Source organism: Elgaria multicarinata, chromosome 8, assembly GCF_023053635.1.
Source record: "Elgaria multicarinata webbii isolate HBS135686 ecotype San Diego chromosome 8, rElgMul1.1.pri, whole genome shotgun sequence".
In the NCBI taxonomy this organism is placed as follows: domain Eukaryota; kingdom Metazoa; phylum Chordata; class Lepidosauria; order Squamata; family Anguidae; genus Elgaria; species Elgaria multicarinata.
This window is the reverse complement of record NC_086178.1, coordinates 55,312,225-55,333,368: the sequence shown is the minus strand read 5'-3', so window position 1 is coordinate 55,333,368 and position 21,144 is coordinate 55,312,225. Positions and strand designations below refer to the sequence as shown.

Here is a 21,144-nt window from a genome sequence, read left to right as displayed (position 1 = left end):
GCTGCCAAGATGGCCTCATCCACAGGCTCCAGTAAATGGTAACAGAATATGAATAATGTCCCTATAGTTGCCCACCCACCTGCCTCCAAATTCATTCTCTGCCCAAAGTGAACCAAGAAAGAACAGCAGTTGGAACTGGACCAAATTGCAAGTATGGGGAATAGTTCTTTGTGTGAACTATTCTCTCTTTTTTCCCTTAAGAAGAGAGGGCAAGCTGCAGGATTATGAAATATTGGGAGTGGGGGCAAGGGTTAAGCAAGGGCTTTGCAGACACATGGTGAGCCCTAGGCCTGTCAGGTTTCTTGGCAAACTCCCCCAGTAATGCAGTCGCCACAGCAGGCGCTCCGCTCCTAGTTGCAGGATATGATGGTGGTGGTGGCAGCAGCACATCTGGCTGTCATTATTGAGCCTACAGTCAGGTCATGTCCTTTATGGCAATAAATTCCTCCTCAGGGCATCTCCAACAGAAGCACTGCAGGGTCCACTCGGCTTTTGCCTTCAATACAAGCAGAGAAATGTTCATTTCACCCTTCTCAAGGAAGCGATTAGTTATATCAGCATGAGGCTTCCAATCCAGGCACCAAGCCGGATGTCTGCACAAGAGACACGTGCTGGGGGAGTGTTTCACACATAACCTATGCTCCAAAAAGTAGTTTGTTCCTAAAGATAAGACAAACGCTACGGCTGTTGACTAATTAAAGAACTGTGAGTCAATTAATCACATGAATTTTTGCCAACTAATGAATTAATTAATCAATAAATTAATTGATTACATTTAAATAAACATACTTATTACCTCTTTTGAGGCACAGGTGCTTCTTTGAGACAGAGAAGGATATCAATATAACTCACAGTGTACCAAGCAAAAACTACTACCCAGTGTTAGTTGAAAAGGCCATATTTAATATATTCTTATCTATTCCATATTAGTAACATACCAGGAATAAAATATTCAAAAACAAGCAAGCACATCCTTAACCTGCAACCTCAACAATTATCATTCCCCACCACTAATCAGCTAAAGCTTTAGTTGATTAATCTACGGATTAAACCTTGCAGCAGTCTTAATTAATGCAGATTTTAAAATTATGGTGACACCCTCCATGGAAAGCAAAAGCAGGGACAAGGGTAATCTGTATACAACATACATAGAACATATTTCCAAAGTGTGTTGTAGCAGTTGTTGACTTCAAAAGTTTCTGCTGGTCCTGCCAAGAAACATGCTTTCACATTACCAGAACTCCATGTTGCTCAGCGCCCCTACTATTAATGCTCTGTGTCGTGCCATCTTGGACATCCAGAATGCAACAACTTGAGCAAAAAATATTCATTCTTGAGAAAGAATTGTGCCAGTGTAGAGCCTTGACTATTATATTTGAGGCTGGAAAGTAACTATTCCGCAGACTAGTGACTTGGTAGGAGAAGGATTTGCTTTTCTTTATAGCATGTGGTCTGGTGGTCTTGCGAGAGACAATTTGATCTAGGCACCACTCTATATTTCTCCTGATTTCTAGTTGCAGCATACTATTCGAATTGCCAGGGTGAATTATGTGGGGAAGGTCCTATCTTGCAATGGGGAAACTGGACTTGGTGGTCCAGCATTCTACATTGTTAGCAGTAGTGTGACAAATGTTTCTCTTCTTTACTATTTATAACCCTGTGATTCTGTGACACTCAACATGTTTGCCCAGAAAATCAACAGAAAGGGCAGTAAAGGAAACCATAGGAAGATACACAGAAGATATTTGGAGCACCTTAAGGTTCAGTGTTAATAATGACAGCATCAGCATATTAGCCAAAAATGTCACTCTATACAAAACTAGTCCATGAAACTGGCAGCTGAACTGTAGTATAATACTGTTTATTTTATTTTATTTTATTTTATTTTATTTATTTATTTATTTCATTTCATTTCTATACCGCCCAATAGCCAAAGCTCTCTGGGCGGTTCACAAAAATTAAAACCATGAAGAGCATAATAAAACAACCAACAATTTAAAAATACAAATACAAAATACAATATAAAAAGCACAACCAGGATAAAACCACACAGCAAAAATTGATATAGGTTAAAATATGAAATTAAAACAGCAGAGTTTAAATTTAAGTTAAATTAGGTGTTAAAATACTGAGAAAATAAAAAGGTCTTCAGCTGGCGACGAAAGAAAAACAATGTAGGCGCCAAGTGAACCTCTCTGGGGAGCTCGTTCCACAGCCGGGGTGCCACAGCAGAGAAAGCCCTCCTCCTAGTAGCCACCTGCCTCACTTCCTTCGGCAGGGGCTCACAGAGAAGGACCCCTGTGGATGATCTTAAGGTCTGGGCAGGCACATATGGGAGGAGGCGTTCCTTCAAATAACCTGGCCCCAAGCCGTTTAGGGCTTTGAATGTTAATACCAGCACTTTGAATGAGGCCCGGACCTGGACTGGCAGCCAATGAAATTGTAGAAGGACTGGCGTAATATGATCTCGTCGGCCAGTCCCTGTTAGTAGGTGGGCTGCCCTGTTTTGTACCAGCTGAAGTTTCCGGACCATTTTCAAAGGCAGCCCCACGTATAACGCATTGCAGTAATCCAAACGAGAGGTTATCAGAGCATGGATAACTGTAGCTAGGCTATCTCTGTCCAGATAGGGGCGTAGTTGGTAAATCAGCCTGAGCTGATAAAAGGTGCTCTTTGCCACTGAGTTCACCTGTGCCTCAAGTGACAGTTCTGGATCCATGAGCACCCCCAAACTATGGACCCGATCCTTTAGGGAGAGTGCAACCCCGTCCAGGACAGGGCAAACATCACCTCGCCGGACAGATGAACCACCCGCTAACAGTACCTCTGTCTTGTCTGGATTGAGTCTCAGTTTGTTAGCCCTCATCCAGTCCATTACCGTGCCCGGGCACTGGTTCAGAACATCCACTGCCTCACCTGGGTTTGATGAAAAGGAAAGGTAGAGCTGGGTATCATTCGCATATTGGTGACACCTCAGTCCACATCTCCGGATAACCTCCCCCAACGGCTTCATGTATATGTTAAACAGCATAGGGGATAAAATAGAGCCCTGCGGAACCCCATGGCTTAGGAGCCACGGCACAGAGCAATAATCCCCCAGCACCACCTTCTGGAATCGGCCATCCAAGTAGGAGCGGAACCACTGCAACGCAGTACCTCCAACTCCCAGCTCAGACAACCTATCCAGAAAGATACCATGGTCGATGGTATCGAAGGCCGCTGAGAGGTCCAGGAGAACCAACAGGGTCGCACTCCCCCTGTCTCTCTCCCAGCAGAGGTCATCCCACAGGGCGACCAAGGCAGTTTCCGTTCCAAAACCAGGCCTGTTAAGTCATTGTCACAAATCATGTGATATCAAAGAGACTTGGAAAGGGATAATATCTTCAGCACCAAAAAGCAGTACTCCTTGAAATATGTTGCATTATCAGAAAAGTCTTGAGCTACTGCATATAATATTCAGGCCTGTCAAAGTACTAATTTAGTAGCCCCGTGTCTTTTCTGATAGTTATGGCTGAGAGAGAGTTGAGGAGGAGGAAGATACTAGGGGTGCTTCCAGAGGAGGGCTCCTATCACTAATAATCAAAAGGCATTGTGCAACTATTCCATCTTTTCTGCCTTACCATATTTTTTTTCCGGTAAGAAAAAAGACAGAGGAAGTGGTGAGAAAATACAGGAGGACTAAAAATAGAATTTTATAGGGGTCCAGACAACAATGTCTGAACCCCCATAAAGTTCTACAGATGAGGTACTGCAATTGCACAATAATTTTTTTGCTTGGAAGCACCCTAGGACAATTCCATGGCAGGAATGGATTGGAGTAGAAAGAAATTCACTGCCGTGTGGGGGTGAGTTCAGTCATACTTTGTTGTTCCACTTGTACATCTTCACCTTGACTCAGTTGCAGAGTAAGCACAGATGCTTCTGCCACAGTCAACTACCAGTCAGCCCGGCACTGGGGCATTTGATAAACTGAACTTATATTACTATTGGGTTGGATCCAGACTTACAGTACCACAGAAATCTGTTAACACCAGAGGAAACAGGTGAAACTAATTTTGCTGATACCTCCTTCTCCCTGTGCCCCCTAAAAATTTGCTCCAGAGGGTTGTGGGACCCTCCAGAGAAGTAGTAGAAGCAGCATGGTGGACCACAGGGGGAATAGGTAAAAAATGTCTTCCCCCTACCCCTGTCCCTCCAGCAAAAAGCCTCCACTGGACCTCACTCTGTTCAGCTAAATGGAAAGAGCCCGGATCCAACCCATTGTGCACTGTTTTTACTGCAGTTATAAGCTATCTTGATCTTGAACATTTCTTAGAAGGGCAGAATATAAATGCTGAAAATAAGTGTGTGTGTGTGTATAATAGGGAAGAAAAACAAAGGATATTGTTTCCATGAAATCAAAGATAGCTATAGCTTCACCTATCACCTCGAGAACTGTTTTTTTTTCTCCCAGACACTCACTCACAGCTCAGCCACAGCACATAAGCAAGACTGGCTCTGCTACATGCCAAATAGGACATGGTCCAAGCTGCCAAGTCTTCTGAAAGTGGCAGAGGATCAGCTGCAGGACATATATTTTGAGGTTGGAAATGAGGGCCAATTCACATGGCCCAAAATCATCCTTAGATATGCGGTAGGTTCAAAGCAGATTGCACTGGGCCACACAGCAAGATGATCATGTAACCACTCTGTCTCAGGGTCTGATCAATGTCATTGTCAGAGTGAGTAATGAGGTAAATAGGAGGAAAAATTACCATTCTGTCAAGTGCCAAAAAGTGATTAAGCCATGAACTGTAACAGTCATATGACCACAGCCAGCTTTACCGTTCTTGGAATTTACTGCACACTGAAGGATGATTTTCAGTCAGAAATTGAACAAAGCTTTGAACATGAGTAGGAGCACAGCCATTTCATAGCTAACATATCTATCTCTTCTCCTCATGCTTCTGTTTAACCATATGGCCAAGCAAAAAAAAAAGGGGGAAGAGAAGAGCTCCATCACCCAGTGATTTATTGCACTTGTACCATGCCTGGTATGTGCTTTTGCAACGCAGTACTCACGTGATGTTGTCCCCGTCCTGTGCTCATCTTGCCTCTTTCCCTCCCTTTTCCATCTTATTTTGGAGCAGGGAAAGTCCAGGTTTTTTTCCTCCGTGCGCAATAAAGCCCAGCATATTGATGTCCTTGCGCTATATCGGACCATCCCATTTTTTGTTGGGGGCGTGTGTGTTGAAGGGCGGTCACACTTACAAAAGAAGAGGGCAGGGCGGTTCTCCGCTCAACTGCTCAACTGTGAAGGGGGAGGGAGAGAGAGCACCCGAACATCCTGCGGAGAAGGTGAGTGAGGCCGCCGCTGCCGCCTGTGCCCTTACTTGGTCCCATTCAACTCTATGGTTCTTACTCCTGAGTAGGCATGTCTAGGCTTCCTGACCAGAACAATCTCAGCTTCCAATTGCCATGCCAACACTGACTACAAACTTCTCAAAAAACAAATTGTAATACTTTCTCTTCACTTATATTGCTCAATATGATCTTAGGGGAAAGCATAGTGTATTGTTTTACCGTAATTGCGCAGTTTCACACTGCCGTACTATTGTATTTGCACAGAAATAAAAAATCTATATAAAAAAATTAACTGCAGGGGGAAGGAGAACGTAGGGGCGGGGCGGTAGATTTCACCGGCACAGTAGCAATACAGGTGAAAAGATACATGAGCTGAAATAGTGCAACAACACACAAACATGAAAATGCCCAACGCTAGACTCGCTAAGGAAATGGAGGGGGAAACCGCGGACTCAAAGCGGAGGGGGGGGAGGAGGAAAGTAGGTGTGATGGAGTTCTATGTAGGGCTGTGCTCTGCTTAGTTACGGATCCCCGGATCTGAAGCGGAGCTGGCCAATCCGGACCTCTGAAGCCCAGTTCCAAAGTAGATCGGGGGAGATCCAGATCGGCGCGGAGCAGAACGGTCCGAAAAGATTCGGACCATTCCGATGCACCAGACCAGGTAAGTGGGGGGGAGGGGAGCTTACCTGGCGCCAGCGCCGATGCAGTCCATGCGCAATGGCAGCGGAGCCAGGTAGGGGGCAGGGGGGAGGGGGGCTTACCTGGATGGAAGCAACCTGCTTCCAACTTGAGACCTGGGCCTCTGTTGAAGCCGCCACCCAGACCACAATGGAGCCAGGTAAGTGGGGGGAGGGGGGCTTACCTGGCTCCATCGCGGTCCAGGCAGTGGCTTCAATGGAGGCCCAGGCCCCCCTCCCCCCTCCCCCTTACCTAGCTTGCCCCCTCCCAATTCCCCCTTACCTGGCTGTGCCAGGTAAGTGGGGGGAAGGGGGCTTACCTGGCTCCGGCGCCACAGTCTGTGCGGTGATGGTGGCGGAGCCAGGGAAGGGGAAAGTGGGAGGGGGTGAGACAGGTAAGGGGAGGGGGCTTACCTGGCTCCGTCACAGTCTGGGCGGTGGCTTCAACTGAGGCCCAGGCCTCAGACCGGAAGCAGGCTGCTTCCAGCTTGAGGCCTGGGCCTCAGTTGAAGCCACCACCCAGACCGTGACAGAGCCAGGTAAGCCCCCCTCCCCCCTCCCTGGCTCCGTCACCATCACTGCATGGACTGCGGCAGCAGGTAAGCCCCCCTCCCACCTCCACTTACCTGGCTCCGTCACGGTCTGGGGGGTGGCTTCAACTGAGTCCCAGGCCTGTTTATGGCCTGGGCCACAGTTGAAGCCAACGCCTGGACCACAACAGACAACAGAGCCAGGTAAGTAGGGGGAGCTTACCTGGCTCTGCTGTCTGCCGCCGCAACCCGTGTGGCAGCAGATGGAGGAGCCATGTAAGGGGGGAGGGGGGCTTATTCGGGCCCCATTTTGTCTCCTCTTCCCCACTTACCTGCCTCTACCATCCGCTGCAGAGGCAAGTTAGTGGGGAAGGGGGGGCAAAGTGGGCCCCGATTATCGATCCGGACCTCCGGATCTCACTCTGGATCTGGTTCCGGAGTGGATCGGGGAGGTCCAGATCGACCCAAACTGATTTGGGCCTGATCTGGAAGGTCCAGATCAGGATCCAAATCAGTTTGAGAAGGGGTTGCACAGCCCTAGTTCTATGTCATTTTCTCTGGAGTAGGGGAAAGAAGCCACTTGTGTGAGAGGCTAAGTTCAGGGCTCAAAGTTCATTTGGGGCAAAGCAAGCCTCAATAAAGAAAGTGGTAACCCTGTGCAAGTCTTAGTGTTGGGCTGTCTGCTCCCATTTCCCCCCCCCCCCAAATCTGCCTGATGCATTGTTCTCTTACAAGCTTTTGTGCTCAGATCCTGAACATGCAGGTGTAATTGCCCCTATGAATCAGTCATCCCACCCCCTTTACATAATCCAAAAGATAGAATTCATCATAGGAAAGAGAAATATTTACATGGCTCTGTCTAGTTACAAGTAAATATTATGCTCTGCCCTCCAAGAACACAGGGTCCAGCTACATTTATGAAATCAGAGATTAAACTTCCTTAACAATTATCAGGCTGCAGCGATCTCGTCCAAGACGGCTGGACAAAGCTTCACCACTTTAGAGACGTTCAGACTCACAGAGACACCTGGAACTGAAATCTCCCATCCTCCCCCATAAACATACTTTAAAAGGCCAAGAGACTGCAATAACCAGGTGCCCCTCAGGCGGCAGGTCCCAGGCAAAAATGCAAGCAATGCTCTAAGCCTCTTTGAAACTGCCTTGAAGAACAGTGCAGGAGGGGTACAGCCCTCCGTTTGGGGGAGGTTTGTTTACTGGAGAGTAAGCAAGTTGTCAGGGGAGATTCCAAGAGCTCAAGTGGGAATAAACAGCCAAGGGGATTGTGTTACTGAGAATGAGAAACGTCTCGAAGGGATCCTGCCCAAACATCAGCCAGGCACAAGTCTAGACATCCATCACAGTTAGATCTGTTTCTCAGGAGGCTGAAACAGCCTCGAGCCCAGGTCCCTCCTGTTTTCTCCCCACAGAATGGATCTGCCACGTTCACCAGGCTAATATAGACATTTGTATCACAACAGTTCAGCATCCATCCAGCATCCCTAGAAACCAAGCGGAAACTTTTAACCTGGGCCTCTCTTCTGTTGCAACAACCTGGACAACCCTTGAGGGTGGGGGCATTATTGCCACTCACCAGCCAGATGTGTGAGAACTGGACCTTCCCTTCTGTCCTCCCCCTAGCAAGGTGGGATATAAGTAGTTTACGAGCACCCTGCAGCTCTCCCCCGTGGCCTGCCAGTCATTCCAGGACCCATTTCATGGATAATTCAAACAACACTCGTAATAGAAACAGCCACTCAGCTCCATCTGGGCCATTATCTCTTTTATATTTGCTCTTTAATATTTACTGGGTTCACACAAAGTGCATGTGCCGCTTTGGCTTCAAAGACACCAAATTTAGTAATTGCTGCATCCCCTCTGCTGAGGTAAGCAAGGGCAGGGAGAGAAGACGCTTAAACACACACACACACACACCAAATCCATTGCTATTTTCAGCAGCACCGAAATGCCTTGTGTTGCTAGCGTGGGCAAAGGCCCATGTGAAAGACTGCAGGCAGCTTCTGATAGGCCTGCCAACGCTCCCCTGCCCCCTCCAACATAGCAGGTCATAGAGAAAAGCAACTGCAGCTGTCTCCTGAAAAAAAGCAGCCAGTGCTATGTCTTTCACAGGCTATCAATGGCTACTAGTTGTAATGGCTAGCTATTGCCTCCAGTACCAGTATGCCTCTGAACACCAGTTGCTGGGGAACATGACCAGGAGGATGCTACTGCACTCATGACCTGATTGTGGGTTTCCTGTAAGCATCTGGCTGTCCACTGTGGGAACTAGATAGGACTTTGGACTTACGTTCCTAAATCTGCAGTTAAGAGATGCCCCAGATGATGATGATTTTTCAAATAACGGATAATAGAAATGGCCAATTGCTTGTCTGAAGGCCAGATCACCTCTACAAAGCACTTGGCCCCTGGCAACCCAATCATATTTTAATCAAGTGGTGGTAAAATGTTTGCCTTTTGTTTTATTCCTATGGAAAAGACAATCATTTACCCCAAAAATGTAACACTGGCTCTTTCTTAGGTTTGGATGTGGAGTGGTCAAGTCATGTGGAAAAATACCCTTCTGGTCCCCAGATCACTATTTGAGTAGTAGGGTGGTCCTGAAAACAGAGATGATGCCCACCTCTGGGTTAAGTCTGAAAGTGTGAAATAAGGGACAACTCTTTAAAATGAGAAATATCAATTAAAGCACATCTTAAGTAGAAACCCAAGATGGGTCAGAAATGTAAGTTTCCACGGAGATGCTATCAAATTAGCAAGGATATGTAATTCTCTCTCATGGAGCAGCTATTTTTCACTTCCTATTAAAATACATGTGTTAATAATTGTTATTGCTAACATGACTGTCCTATGAATCCTGGTCACAGCCACACATAAGTCTTCCTGGTGCAATCAAATCCAGGAAATTGTCTGTGTTCCAAGAAATTGACAGGCATCCAAGACTATTACTATTACACAAGATCATCCAGATGGGAGAATTATTTATTTATTTATTTATTTATTTATTTATTTATTTATTTATTACATTTCTATAATGCCCAATAGCCGGAGCTCTCTGGGCAATTCATGAATTAGCACTTCATGGTTCTTCCCGTTATCTATCCCTCCTTTCCTTTGGAACTGGATCTTGGTTTATATACAACACTGTCAGTGTGTTGCCTTCTCTTGCTCTCATACACTGGCAACATCCAAATCGCCAACAAAATGAGGAGGCAAACTCTTGGGCCTTAGCTAGACCTAAGGTTTATCCTGTGATCGTCCCAGGATAAACCTTAGGTCTAGCTAAGGCCTCGGTTACATTTTAATTTCTGTATCTTGCCAGATGACCTTGAACGGCCTGCTTAGGATCTCTCTGTGGCTCTATAGCCTTTCCTCAGAAGACTACTCTCTCTTCCCACATGAAACAAGCAGCAGTAGTTGGTTCTACAAGTGCAGTGGTGATCCTTGACTCAAGATGGCCTTGCAGCCTTACCTGTTAGTGTGAGATTTGTATAAGTGTTGGAGAACTGCTCCTTGAGAAGAACCAGGTGCATCTGAGCTGCTTTTTCCCTCTGTAGCTCCAACATGATGTCTGGGTGCTGGGCAATCTTGCAGCCTTTCTGCTTATCCAAGGCAATATCACTGCGAATGATGTCTGTGGGAAGAAGAAGAAGAAGAAGAAGAAGAAGAAGAAGAAGAAGAAGAAGAAGAAGAAGAAGAAGAAGAAGAAGAAAGACATCACAGACTCAGCTTCCAGTCCCATCAAGGAAGGTAAAACTTTACATTGGAACCAGACAGCATTGCCACTGTCAACAATTAATTTGTACCTGCCCCTTACGTTTGTGCTTCCCTTCATATAATCTTCCACAGTGTTTCATGTTTCTATCATCTGAGCACCAAACCCCTCATAACGACCACATTCTTGCCTTCCTTCTAATTAAACGTTTTGCCTAGACCAAGTTGCATGTATTCTATCCACCAAGCAAACACAGCACCATCTATGTATCATGACCAGTTAAGCCTTTAAAGATTATGATATTTAGATGGTGTATGGTGCTGTTTTAACATTTCAGGGCTTGTTAACCCTGTTTTTGCACAGTTACAGAACATAATAACATCAGCCATACTATTAGGAGCTGACATAAAAATTGTAAAATTCAGAAGCCAATGAAAAAACAATTCAGTCTCCCAGGTCACTTCAAACAAAGAGCATTTTCAGACGGGGAAGAAATTGCATTTCCTTACCGTCACTTTGCTTCCTGCTTGTCTTCCACAATAGGGATGGGCAGAATAACACAGGAAAGAAAGAGGAAGCAAGCAGCAGCCATGAGGCCTACATCCAGTGGCATTTTTATAGTGCAACCTCTCCTGCACACAGCAGGAAATAAAGCCAATTATCTGTATGGCCAAGAAGAATCGGATTTTCCTGGTCTTATTTTGTAGCAGAGAAAACAAAAGGAGCGGGAGACACACAGGAGGATTGCTGTGTCGTCAAAATGACCTGCGAAGATCCATGAGTGGCCAAGTCACAAGCAAACTATGAAACACTTGTCTAAAGACACTGATTAAAGTAGTGGTGTGGGATTTCCAGAAAATTTCTAACTAAGTCATTTGCATAGAGTCAATTGCATCTGAGATTTTTCAGTTTGCATCAGAAATTTTTTGGATGCCCTAGACTAGTGTGTGATCTAATTTAGCATGTATATTCTAATTGTATTTAGGAAACAATAAAACTAAAATAAAAAAACACTCAATGCTATTTCCCCCCCCCCCAAATACATTACACATATTTATTTTATTGGAATGCTTGTAAAAATTTGAAGACAATAGCATCTACTTCCCTTACATTGTGTAAATGTAAGAGAAAACTGTTGATATATTAATTCAGAATTCCCCAACCTAGTGCCCTCCGGATGGACTACAACTCCCAACATTCTCCAGACAGCATGGCTGGGATGCTATGAGTTGTAGTCCAACATATCCAGAGGTCAACACTAATAAATTCTAGCAACCCTTGATATGCTGACAACCACTCATCTATTTCAAGAGTTCAATTCTCTTCTACTGAGAGCACCTTCAGCTTCACTGTGACTACTTATTAGTTCCATTTCACACTGAGACATATATGTATATCAGTGACATGCATATATTCTCACCCATACTTACTAAGGATAATCATCTGAAAAACATTAATTAAAACTTTGAAACCGACAACCTTGCCTACTATTGCACTTACAATTGGCATCCATTCATTGGTATTAATGGACCTATGAAATGGAAAAATGTCCACAGAAAATAATTTTGTGGAAATTTTCTGTGTTAGATTTTCCACCCCACATCACTGCAAAAAAGGATTCAAAATGAGTCTTCACAGCATGAAACTACTGGCAAATTTGACTCTATTGAATTTAAAGGTTGGGAATACCTTTCCAACCTCAGAAAGTAATTGTGCCTATAGAGGTATTAAATTAGCACAGTAATGAAGACCATTACTATTGCAAATGGATTACTTTGTTGTTAACTTGTATAAATTTGGCTCTGCATAGAAATGTGAAAGACCTACTGCTATCCTATACATTTCATGGCCTTTTGGTTCTACTATTAACATTTTTTTCTGTATTTGTGTGTGCTTTTGTATCTGCCAATTGAGGATAGCTCTTCATGCTTGTGACAAAGCATGCTCTAGCCCATGAAAAGTTTGGTAATTATAATTTATTAAGACAATAAAATGCCACAGGATCCTGTTGGTTTTGCTGCAATGGACTAACATCTCCCCATTTTGAATGACTCTGTACTATCAGGAAATAGACCCCTGTAGATCATCACAGGAAAGGTACCAGGGAAAAGATAAGCAGATGCCCATCATCACTTCAGAGACCTCCTAGGACTAAGTGGAATCACTCAAGACTGGTCCCACAATTCCCACAAGGCTAATGAAACATAGAATCAGAGTTGGAGAGGGCCGTTTAGACTATTGAGTCCAACCCCTTGCTCAGTGCAGGAATTCAGTTTAAAGCATCTATGGCAGATGGCTATCCAGTCTGTCTGAATACCTCCAAGGGAAAAGAGCCCACCACCTCCCTAGGCAGTGATTTCCATTGTCTGACTTCTGACTGTTAGAAAGTTTGTCCTGATATTCAACCAAAACGTGTCTGTTATTTTGTGCCCCACAGTCTTGGATGATAGAGAATAGCCCTCTCCTGTATGACACCCTTTTAGGTACTTGAAAAGTTCTATCATTTCCACCTTTAGTCTTCTTTTCTCAAGGCTAAACATAGTCATGTCACCAAGACTTCATGAGCAATGGTTATAAAAGACCACAAAAAGATCTAACAAGATCAGTTGAATGCAATTGCTTCTGTCAATCTGTAGGCAAAGAACTGTGACCAAAGCCACCAGTGGAGTCTCATTTCCATGCTCAGAACAACAATCAGATTGGAGGGTATCCAGGTGTGCCTTGAGTTGCTGGGAAGCAACTTGCTCAACAACCTTTCTCAAAATGGAAGTTTAGAAACACTCACATAAATGAGAAGAAAGGAATAAATAACATAAGAGCAGCCATGCTGGATCAGACCAAAGAATTAGATAATCCAGCATTCTGTTGACACAGAATTCTATATATAGCAACAGGAATTCTACAGGTAAGATTTTGTAAACAGATGCCAAACAGCTATAGATTTGAATTATGAACAACCCTTCACAAACCATCAGTATAAATACTTGTGGCTACCAACTTTAGAAGTTTGCTCGGGTAGAGAACTTCAGGGTTGCCATAACATGTAAGGAGGCTGACCCTCCTATACAATTTGAGCACTGGGTGAAAAAACTTCCCAGCCTTCCTCTATGTTTTATTTTATATTTTATATTTTATAAACACTCCGTAACTTAGGACATTAGTCAATACTTTCTTAACAAATGGTCATTTGTGGAACATGCCCTAAGGTCACTGCTGGAGCAGAAGAAGGCCTGAATCTGCTGTACAAACTGTTGACTGACTTTGCAGATTAAAGTTATGTTATGTGCTAGTCTCATTCCGTGTTCATAGACCCAAATAATTACACTTTCCAGTATTCATGAGAGACACCACTTCCAGTTCACCTCCTCTCACAACTTACTTGTCTGTGCCATGAAGCTAAGAGAAAGGAGAGAAGAAAAATAATGTCTGGAGCTGCTAGGCAACCAGTTCACATGCTGTTCTCACTTCCTCCTTCCCTCCCCCAATATAATTTAATCCTTGAAGTCCCATGCGTAAGAACTGTGCTGACTATTGCAGATAGAAACACACACATTTTAGTAGTGCTATAAATCATGCACATGATCATTAGGGGCTTCTACCTGTCCACATTCATAGGACATTCTCAGCATTGCTTTTGGCTCAGCAGAAAACTTGTGAAATAGGTAATTATCATTCCAATTTCACAATTTACACATGTGAGTACTAACTATCCCTGGGGAGTCCAACATGGTGCCTGTGGGCACCAATGTGCCCACAGACATCCTTCTTGGCCCCCACCAGGCTTCCTGCCCCTCCTTTTACTTTTTAAAGGATTTTTTAAATAAAAAAAACCCTTTTTTACCTGGGAGGCTGGCATGCTGCAAAATAAAGTGTGCTCAACATAAAAATGCTGGGTGGTTGCAGTCCAGTGTAGTCAATTGCCCAGAAGAAAAAGGGGAAAGGTATGCGGGCGGTGGTAGTGGCAGGAAGCATCTTGGACTGGGGGAGGGAGGTGAGAGGGGGCAATTGAGGGATGGTATTCGGTCTGTGCCAAGTGTTTTGCCTTTATGTGTGTTCAGATCCTATCTCCGCCTTCTACTCAGTTTCTTGGCCAAATTACCACTCCCTGAGCCTCAACAGTTTGCCTTCTGTGAAATGGGTGTTTTGTACTTGGTCAAGCCCACCATGGCAGCCATTTTGTGAATGGGCTACCCCCCCATTACAGCCATTTTGTGAGAGAGCCTACAGCCCTTCCTCAAAATTCCAAATCTGGCCAATGACCCAAAAAGTCTGGGGACCCTTCCAGTTTTCTTTCAAAAGAAAAGTTATTTACAATTGAATCAATGTGCCCATTTTACATGAGAGAGCTGGTGTGGTGTAGTGGGCAAGTACATGGCCTGGTAGCCAAGAAGACTTCCAAATCTCACCTCATCCATGAACTCACTGAGTGGCCTAATTGGTGATGTCTGAGCCCCCAAACACAAAACTACTCTGTAGAAACCGGAATCTACACTTATCGTTTTAGGACGTTTCTTACCGGTTTGAAGTGTGCGTTCCATGGTATTTCGCCACATGATGTATACTTTTTGATGTGTTTTTCTTCCCTTTTCTTCGTTTTATTTTTTGAACTTCTCAGGAAAAAGTCATGTTTTTTGGTATGTTGTGCCCGAATTCTTCGTATTAAATGTGTTTCCAGTAGTACTGGGGGCATGTTTATTTAGGGTGACCATATTTGGGAAACCAAAAAAGAGGACACCTAGTGTGTGTGTGGGGAAGCAGCTTTCTGAGTCCTGCAGAAAGTACGTTATTCCCCCACCACTTTAAAGAACCCGATTGGAGTGGAGGAGGGGAAAGGATTTCATTCTGCACCACCACCATCCACTCCAATTGGGGTCTTTTCTATAATGTCCACGAATGACCCACTTTCCCCTTTAAGACCTCAATTGGAGCTCGGAGTGGGGGAATGATGTGCCTCAAGAAAGCATGTCATTCCCTCCTGCCATGCTAATGGCAGCCTTAAAGGGGAAGGTGTGTCATTCCAGGACATTATTGAAAATTATAGAAAATCCCCCCTGACACCATGGAAAGAACAAAAACCAGGACAAATCCGGGGAAATCCTGACAGTTGGTCACCCTAGTTTATTTAATTTCTGTGCCTAAACCTCCAGCCGTTAATTTTTTCTAGCCTCACAAAAGTGAAACTGGAAGTGGCCACTTCCAGTTTCATTTCTGCGAGGCTGGGCTTGGTGTGTTGTTTGTAGGTGGCGGATGTCTTCTAATCTAAAGGTAAGAGAAGAGGAAGTGGGAGGGGAAATGGCAACACGGGGAAGAAGCGGATTACTTTCCTAAGTGTGCCAAAAAAGAATGCTTTCCCACTGAAAGAGAAAACGTAGTAAACGTTTTAAAAACACCTACGTTTAAAAACATTTTTAAAAGAAACATTTATATACTGTAAAAAAAACCGTTTCATATACAATTGTAGATGTCTCCCCAGTCTTCTGCTGTTGCAGAACAGCCTTTTTACCAAAGATAAACCAACTAATTTCTCTAAATTGCCCTAAATAAATTCGTCTAAAGTTTAATGCACCACACAGACACCCATCATGACCAGCATTTTTTTTTAGTAATACACATAAATACTAAGCATTCTTATGGTAAAGGATTGAGAAATAAGTGCTCTGTTTATGGGTTAGGCTGATTCCTAATCCCATTGCAAACAGTTTGTTACAAAGAGCCCTGTGATTCCACTTGGGAGTTATCTCAGCCTTCCCCAGCCTGGTACCCTTCAGATTTGTTGGACTATAGCTCCAATCATCCCCATGGGATGGCTATGTTGACTGGTACTGACAGGGGTTGTAGTCCAACATATCTAGAGGGTATCAGGTTTGGGAAGACTGAGTTAATGAGCTCGGTAATTAAACTTCCCTTGCATCGTACAATCCTAGTTTCCCAGTTCCAAGTGGCAAAATAGAAAAACCAATGAGGAGAGTTGAGATGGGGGAAGAAAGGAGTCCTGGACAGAAACAGAGGAGATGGCTGAATCTGGGTAAGAAAAAAGATACAAAAACTATGATAGAACAACTGACAATCGTTCAGTTGATTTGCTCTACTGTGTTCATTAAAAATCCCAGCCACTTCCCTTACTCTCTTCTTACTGTTTTCCTGTAGCTAGTTAAAATATGCACTAGCTAAATGCTCTTCCAGAGCATTTATCAATTTCTTAAAAGTGCCATAAAGTCCAACCCAATGGAAATTTATTTGGGAGTAAGTCTCACTGAAGCCAGTGGGACTTACTCCCATGTAAATGTGCATAGAATTGCAACCTTGGATTCATACTGGGGATATGTCCAAGACCTAATATAAAAGATGGGGGTTGGGGTTGTCAACTCTGAGAGCTCTTGGACTTGGTTGGAGGACACCCCTGGATCATCAGACACTTGCTGTTTTTGTTGGATCAGGAGGACTATACACAACCATCCTGTATGCAGTCATTCATTTAGCAGACTCACAGATGCAGTATGAAGGGAGCACACCCATGTGGCAGGTGGCTGAGCTGCGGCTGACTGCGGAATACAAAATCCAGAGTTTGGGGGTGTGCTTTGCACTTTACCTCCCCAGGATGAGTTCAAAGCATCCCAAAGGGCACATACATACATACATACATACATACATACATACACACACACACACACACACACACACACACACACACACACACACACACTTTGCAGGAGAAGGAAAAATTCCAGTGGAGACTGGTACATCTCACACCACATTCATCAGACTTCTCTAAACTGGTATCAAGGGACAGGACACCACTCATCTAGCCTGAGATGGAGGGAGCGCCTGAGTCCACTGGAACTGTTTTACTCTGGGGGTAGAGTCCTGCATTCCTCTGGTGGTGTGCTTGCAGATTGGAGCAAATGTTTCCCAGGAATTAGAGTGCCCACAACACCGTAACTACCCAAAATTAAGTTTGATGAGCTTTGCTTAAACTTTTCAGACTAATACCAAATGCATTTCAAAAGAAACTTTAATAGCACCTTCTGTTTGACCAAAAAAAACCCCACTTGCCTTCCTACTTATGGAAAAATAAGTGAGGGAGAGCAACACTGGAAAGTGAGACATCCTGCAGGGATCAAACCCACTGTCTCTCGGTCATCAGACAAGAGAGCCAGTAAATGGAAAGCTGTAAAATGTTGAAAATAGCTAGTTAAAAAAGTCATGGCCATTAAAATGGCTTCTGCAATTTCTCTCATCTCCCTGGCCACATTTTTTTAAGTGCTCAGTGACTGGGGTGTCTGGGCCCAGGCATAAAATCAGATAAGGTGAGTACTTTACCCCAAGGGGATTTATGTTAACTACCCTAATGAGAAATTGCTAATTGGGTGGAGCTGTGGGGGTGAGGAGGATGTATTTGTTCTGGTAAATGTGTCTGTTTCTGAGCAGACTAAAATGCTGGAGCTGAATTAATCATGCAAAGCAGGAAGTTTTCTGAACAGAGTAAGTCAAATTTATCTTCCCCATAAAGCTACAGTCTCCCTCCTATGTTCACCACTAAATAGCTTTTAAAACGACAAAACAGGATCTCACTGTTCAGGTTCTTAGTGGATTTCTTACCTCAGCCATTTCTTCTGATATGCTAATAGGGCAACTTCACACTAAAAATAACCTAGGGATTAGAATCCAAAGTTTATCTAGTGGTAGCATCAGTTGTCAAAAGCAGTTCCTGTGAAAGATGCACTTCGCCTTCCTTTTCTGTTGATTTTGATTTTGATTTTTTTTTGCCTAAGTGATCCTTTTTTGCTTCTGAATTACTCCAGAATGTAGAAGTTCATAAATGTAGGGACTGTACATCAAGAGCTGCTAGAGACAAACCTACCATATATGCTGCCAGCCCTCCAGATGTGTTTTAAAAAGTCCCATCATTGCCCACTGTGGGACCTACTCTGCATTACATGTGCTAGCTAGCTAGCCAAAAATGTAGCAGAGAGAGGTGGGGGGTTAGGTTAAATCACAAACTATTTCCAAATATATAGGGTTACTATATTATGAGAAATACTTGAATGTGAAGATAAAGTAGAAAATTCTCCCTCCATCTCCCTTTGTTTCCACCACTACTGAAATTTAAATAGTAAGTGTCTTTTTGCTCATTCATTGCAGATATACTTAAATAGATTTTAAATAAATCATCAACATCATCTTAATTGCTGTCCATTTGAGAGCAAGTTCCTTTTGAGAGGAAGGGCTGCTAAGGAGGAGCAAAAATGGCAAGGAGAAGGATATGCCTTTGATTAGACCTATATCTCACTGCGGAACAGAGTACAAACTTTGGCGTTTTATTTATTCCTCTTTTGGAAATAGCTGCATTTAAAACGTTAACTGCAGACTAATGTGAAAGGTAAAAATAGCAGTCACCACTACTTTGGCATGATTTTAATAACAAATACATAATTGATTAAACTGTTTTTATACAAGAAAGATATTGAGTAAGGTGTGGCTGTCCTGCACATGCAGCTCTGATATTAAGCTCCCCTTTGCCCATTTTCTTTGACAAGCCCTGTCTGATCCTTTACATCAGGAATGGTGGATTTTTTTCCATCTCATGGGGCCACATGCTTTTCCAGGCAGCATGCCAGAGGTGGGTGGCCTCCCTGCAAAGAAAGCTGTAATGGATGGCCTTCCCATACATTCTCTCATACATGCACATTCACACATGCATTCATACACATCCTCATCCAACAGACATATAACCGCTTCCACATATAACGCACACCCATAGTCCATAGGTTTCAAGGGAAGGCTTTTCCCCAAGGCTAATTGCAGCAAGGAGGGGGGATTTGGTGGGGCACAGCTGAGGGTGGGGTAACCCTTCTCTCCAACAACTGTGACCCCTCCCAAATATCTCACCCATGCTGTAATAGGGCTTGAAAAAAGTATTCCATTGAATTTCTGCCTAATTCCAGCTGGTGGGGGTGGGCAAGGCAGGGGTTGTTTATAGTAGCTTTTAAAAAGTTAAAACATCACTCTGCTTTCTATACTTGATTTGTTTCATACATCGCAGTGAACTGGGCAATACAACCTCACACCCATTCAAAGGGGCTGCAGCTCAGTGGTAGAGCATATGCTTTGCATGCATAAAGTTTCAGACTCAACTGCATAGAATCTTCAGTTTTGAAAGATTTCATGTGAAATCTATGCCTGAGGCCTCATCAACCACAGTCAGCTGGAGCAGACAATATCATGTGTACTTGAATTCAGATTTGCCTAGTACAAGATTTTTTGGACTATAACTCCCATAATGTCTTACCATTGGCCATGCTGGCTGGGTTTTATGGGAGTTGTAATCCAAAGCACCTGGAGGGCACCAGGTTGCTAATAACTTTTTGTTTCATCACACAATACCCAATGTCCCAATGCAGATGGGTCACAGAACACTGGATAGAACACTGGTGCTCAGAAAGACTAGGACTGAAAATCTAGTAACAATGTTTCTATGCTGCTTCACACATTCCTGGGGAGGACAAATAACCAGGGTTGGTCCACAGACAATAGTCACATTCATATAACCTGAGGCTTTACAGGAGGCACATGCCCATTTCTAGATGAAAATTCTATTTTCACTTGCATGCTTTCACACAAGATAATTCAGAGTCAGATATCAATATAGTCCTGAAGTACCCACAACGCCCACTAGATAAGCGTTATATAGCCCTGCTGCCTCCTATGTCGCAACAGCCCAGCCTAGTCTGTATACCTGGAACTTTCACAAACTCCTTAAAAAACCTTCCAGCAGCTCTTCAAAAAGCTATGAAATCTGGGGTGGGGAGAAAATGTTGATGGAATAACAGCTATTTAATTTAATACATACCCTTTAAATTTGCAGAAGTTAAATGTGCCCCAGCTTTCAAAATGGCAAAGATTAGGCACATTGTGGTAAAAGTAAGAAACGCTTGATAGCAGTGGGAGGGATTAAACCTAAGGGTGTTATACGATTAAAAGTGTTTTAGTCGGTTCCTCCTATGGGGTCACCCAATTAATTCTTCTGTATATATTTGCATATTAATGAAATAATATACATACACGTGTGGTAGCAAGCCTCATTTTAGAAGCATTTCAACTGATAATATTGAGGAGGAAAATACTTCTTTTGAGATTGTGCCTGCTGCCAAGTACATGTCCTTAGTTTAGTTTAGTTGATTAAAATAAGTGTTTTACCATTCTGCTGCCCAGTTAATAGGGTGCTTTTTAATCAATCAGAATGCTTGAAACAATTAAAAATTCCTCATATAAATTTATACAAGCCAGGTCCTCAGTGAAAGTTTGGGACAAAAAAAGTCACTGCACAGTGTGCTGCTAAAACAAATCACCTACTTTGGGAATTAAATATGTTAAAAGGAACCACATCTTTTAACACGAGTTAACCAACCGTTTGTAAGAAAATTTGGCAGGTCCATCAATGGACACATGCATGAAAAAAAGAAAAGTGCTTTTCTAAGAAGACATCAACTTACTTAGGGTTGGACATAGCTTTCAGCTAAGATGCTATCTTGTCCTTAATTGGAAATTACCAGGTTTTATCATACCATTCCTTAATCAAGGGAGGCCACCTGTCTTTTCCATCTTGTAGCTATTTCCTCTTTTGTGAATAGTGGACATGGGGTGGCGTGTCCAATTACAATCAGGATAGGTGTTGCTGTTTAAAGCTCCTCTCCCCTCCCCATGCCACAGTCCAGATTTTGCTTGGGATGCCCTATAGTGGCTAATTATTTTTAAAATAACTACGCAAGGGTGAACTACATGTCAAATGTCACACCTAGATTGGCCCTCAGAGGCTTCCATAGACTTACAAAGTAGTAAAGGTTGCTGCAATGCATTGTATGCC

General features: G+C 43.5%; 1 protein-coding gene across 1 annotated transcript in view; it reads right to left on the bottom strand.

The window, feature by feature from the left end:
* Positions 1 to 370: 370 nt before the first annotated feature.
* The window catches only part of LOC134402761 (inactive heparanase-2-like), a 30,179-nt gene continuing 9,405 nt past the window's right edge, over positions 371 to 21,144 (bottom strand). The window contains exons 3-4 of the mRNA XM_063132477.1: positions 10,038 to 10,199; positions 371 to 496 (exon numbers count right to left, since the gene is read on the bottom strand). Of these exons, the coding sequence (XP_062988547.1) occupies positions 450 to 496; positions 10,038 to 10,199 (209 nt within the window). The 3' untranslated portion in view covers positions 371 to 449. The remainder of the gene's footprint in view (positions 497 to 10,037; positions 10,200 to 21,144) is intronic.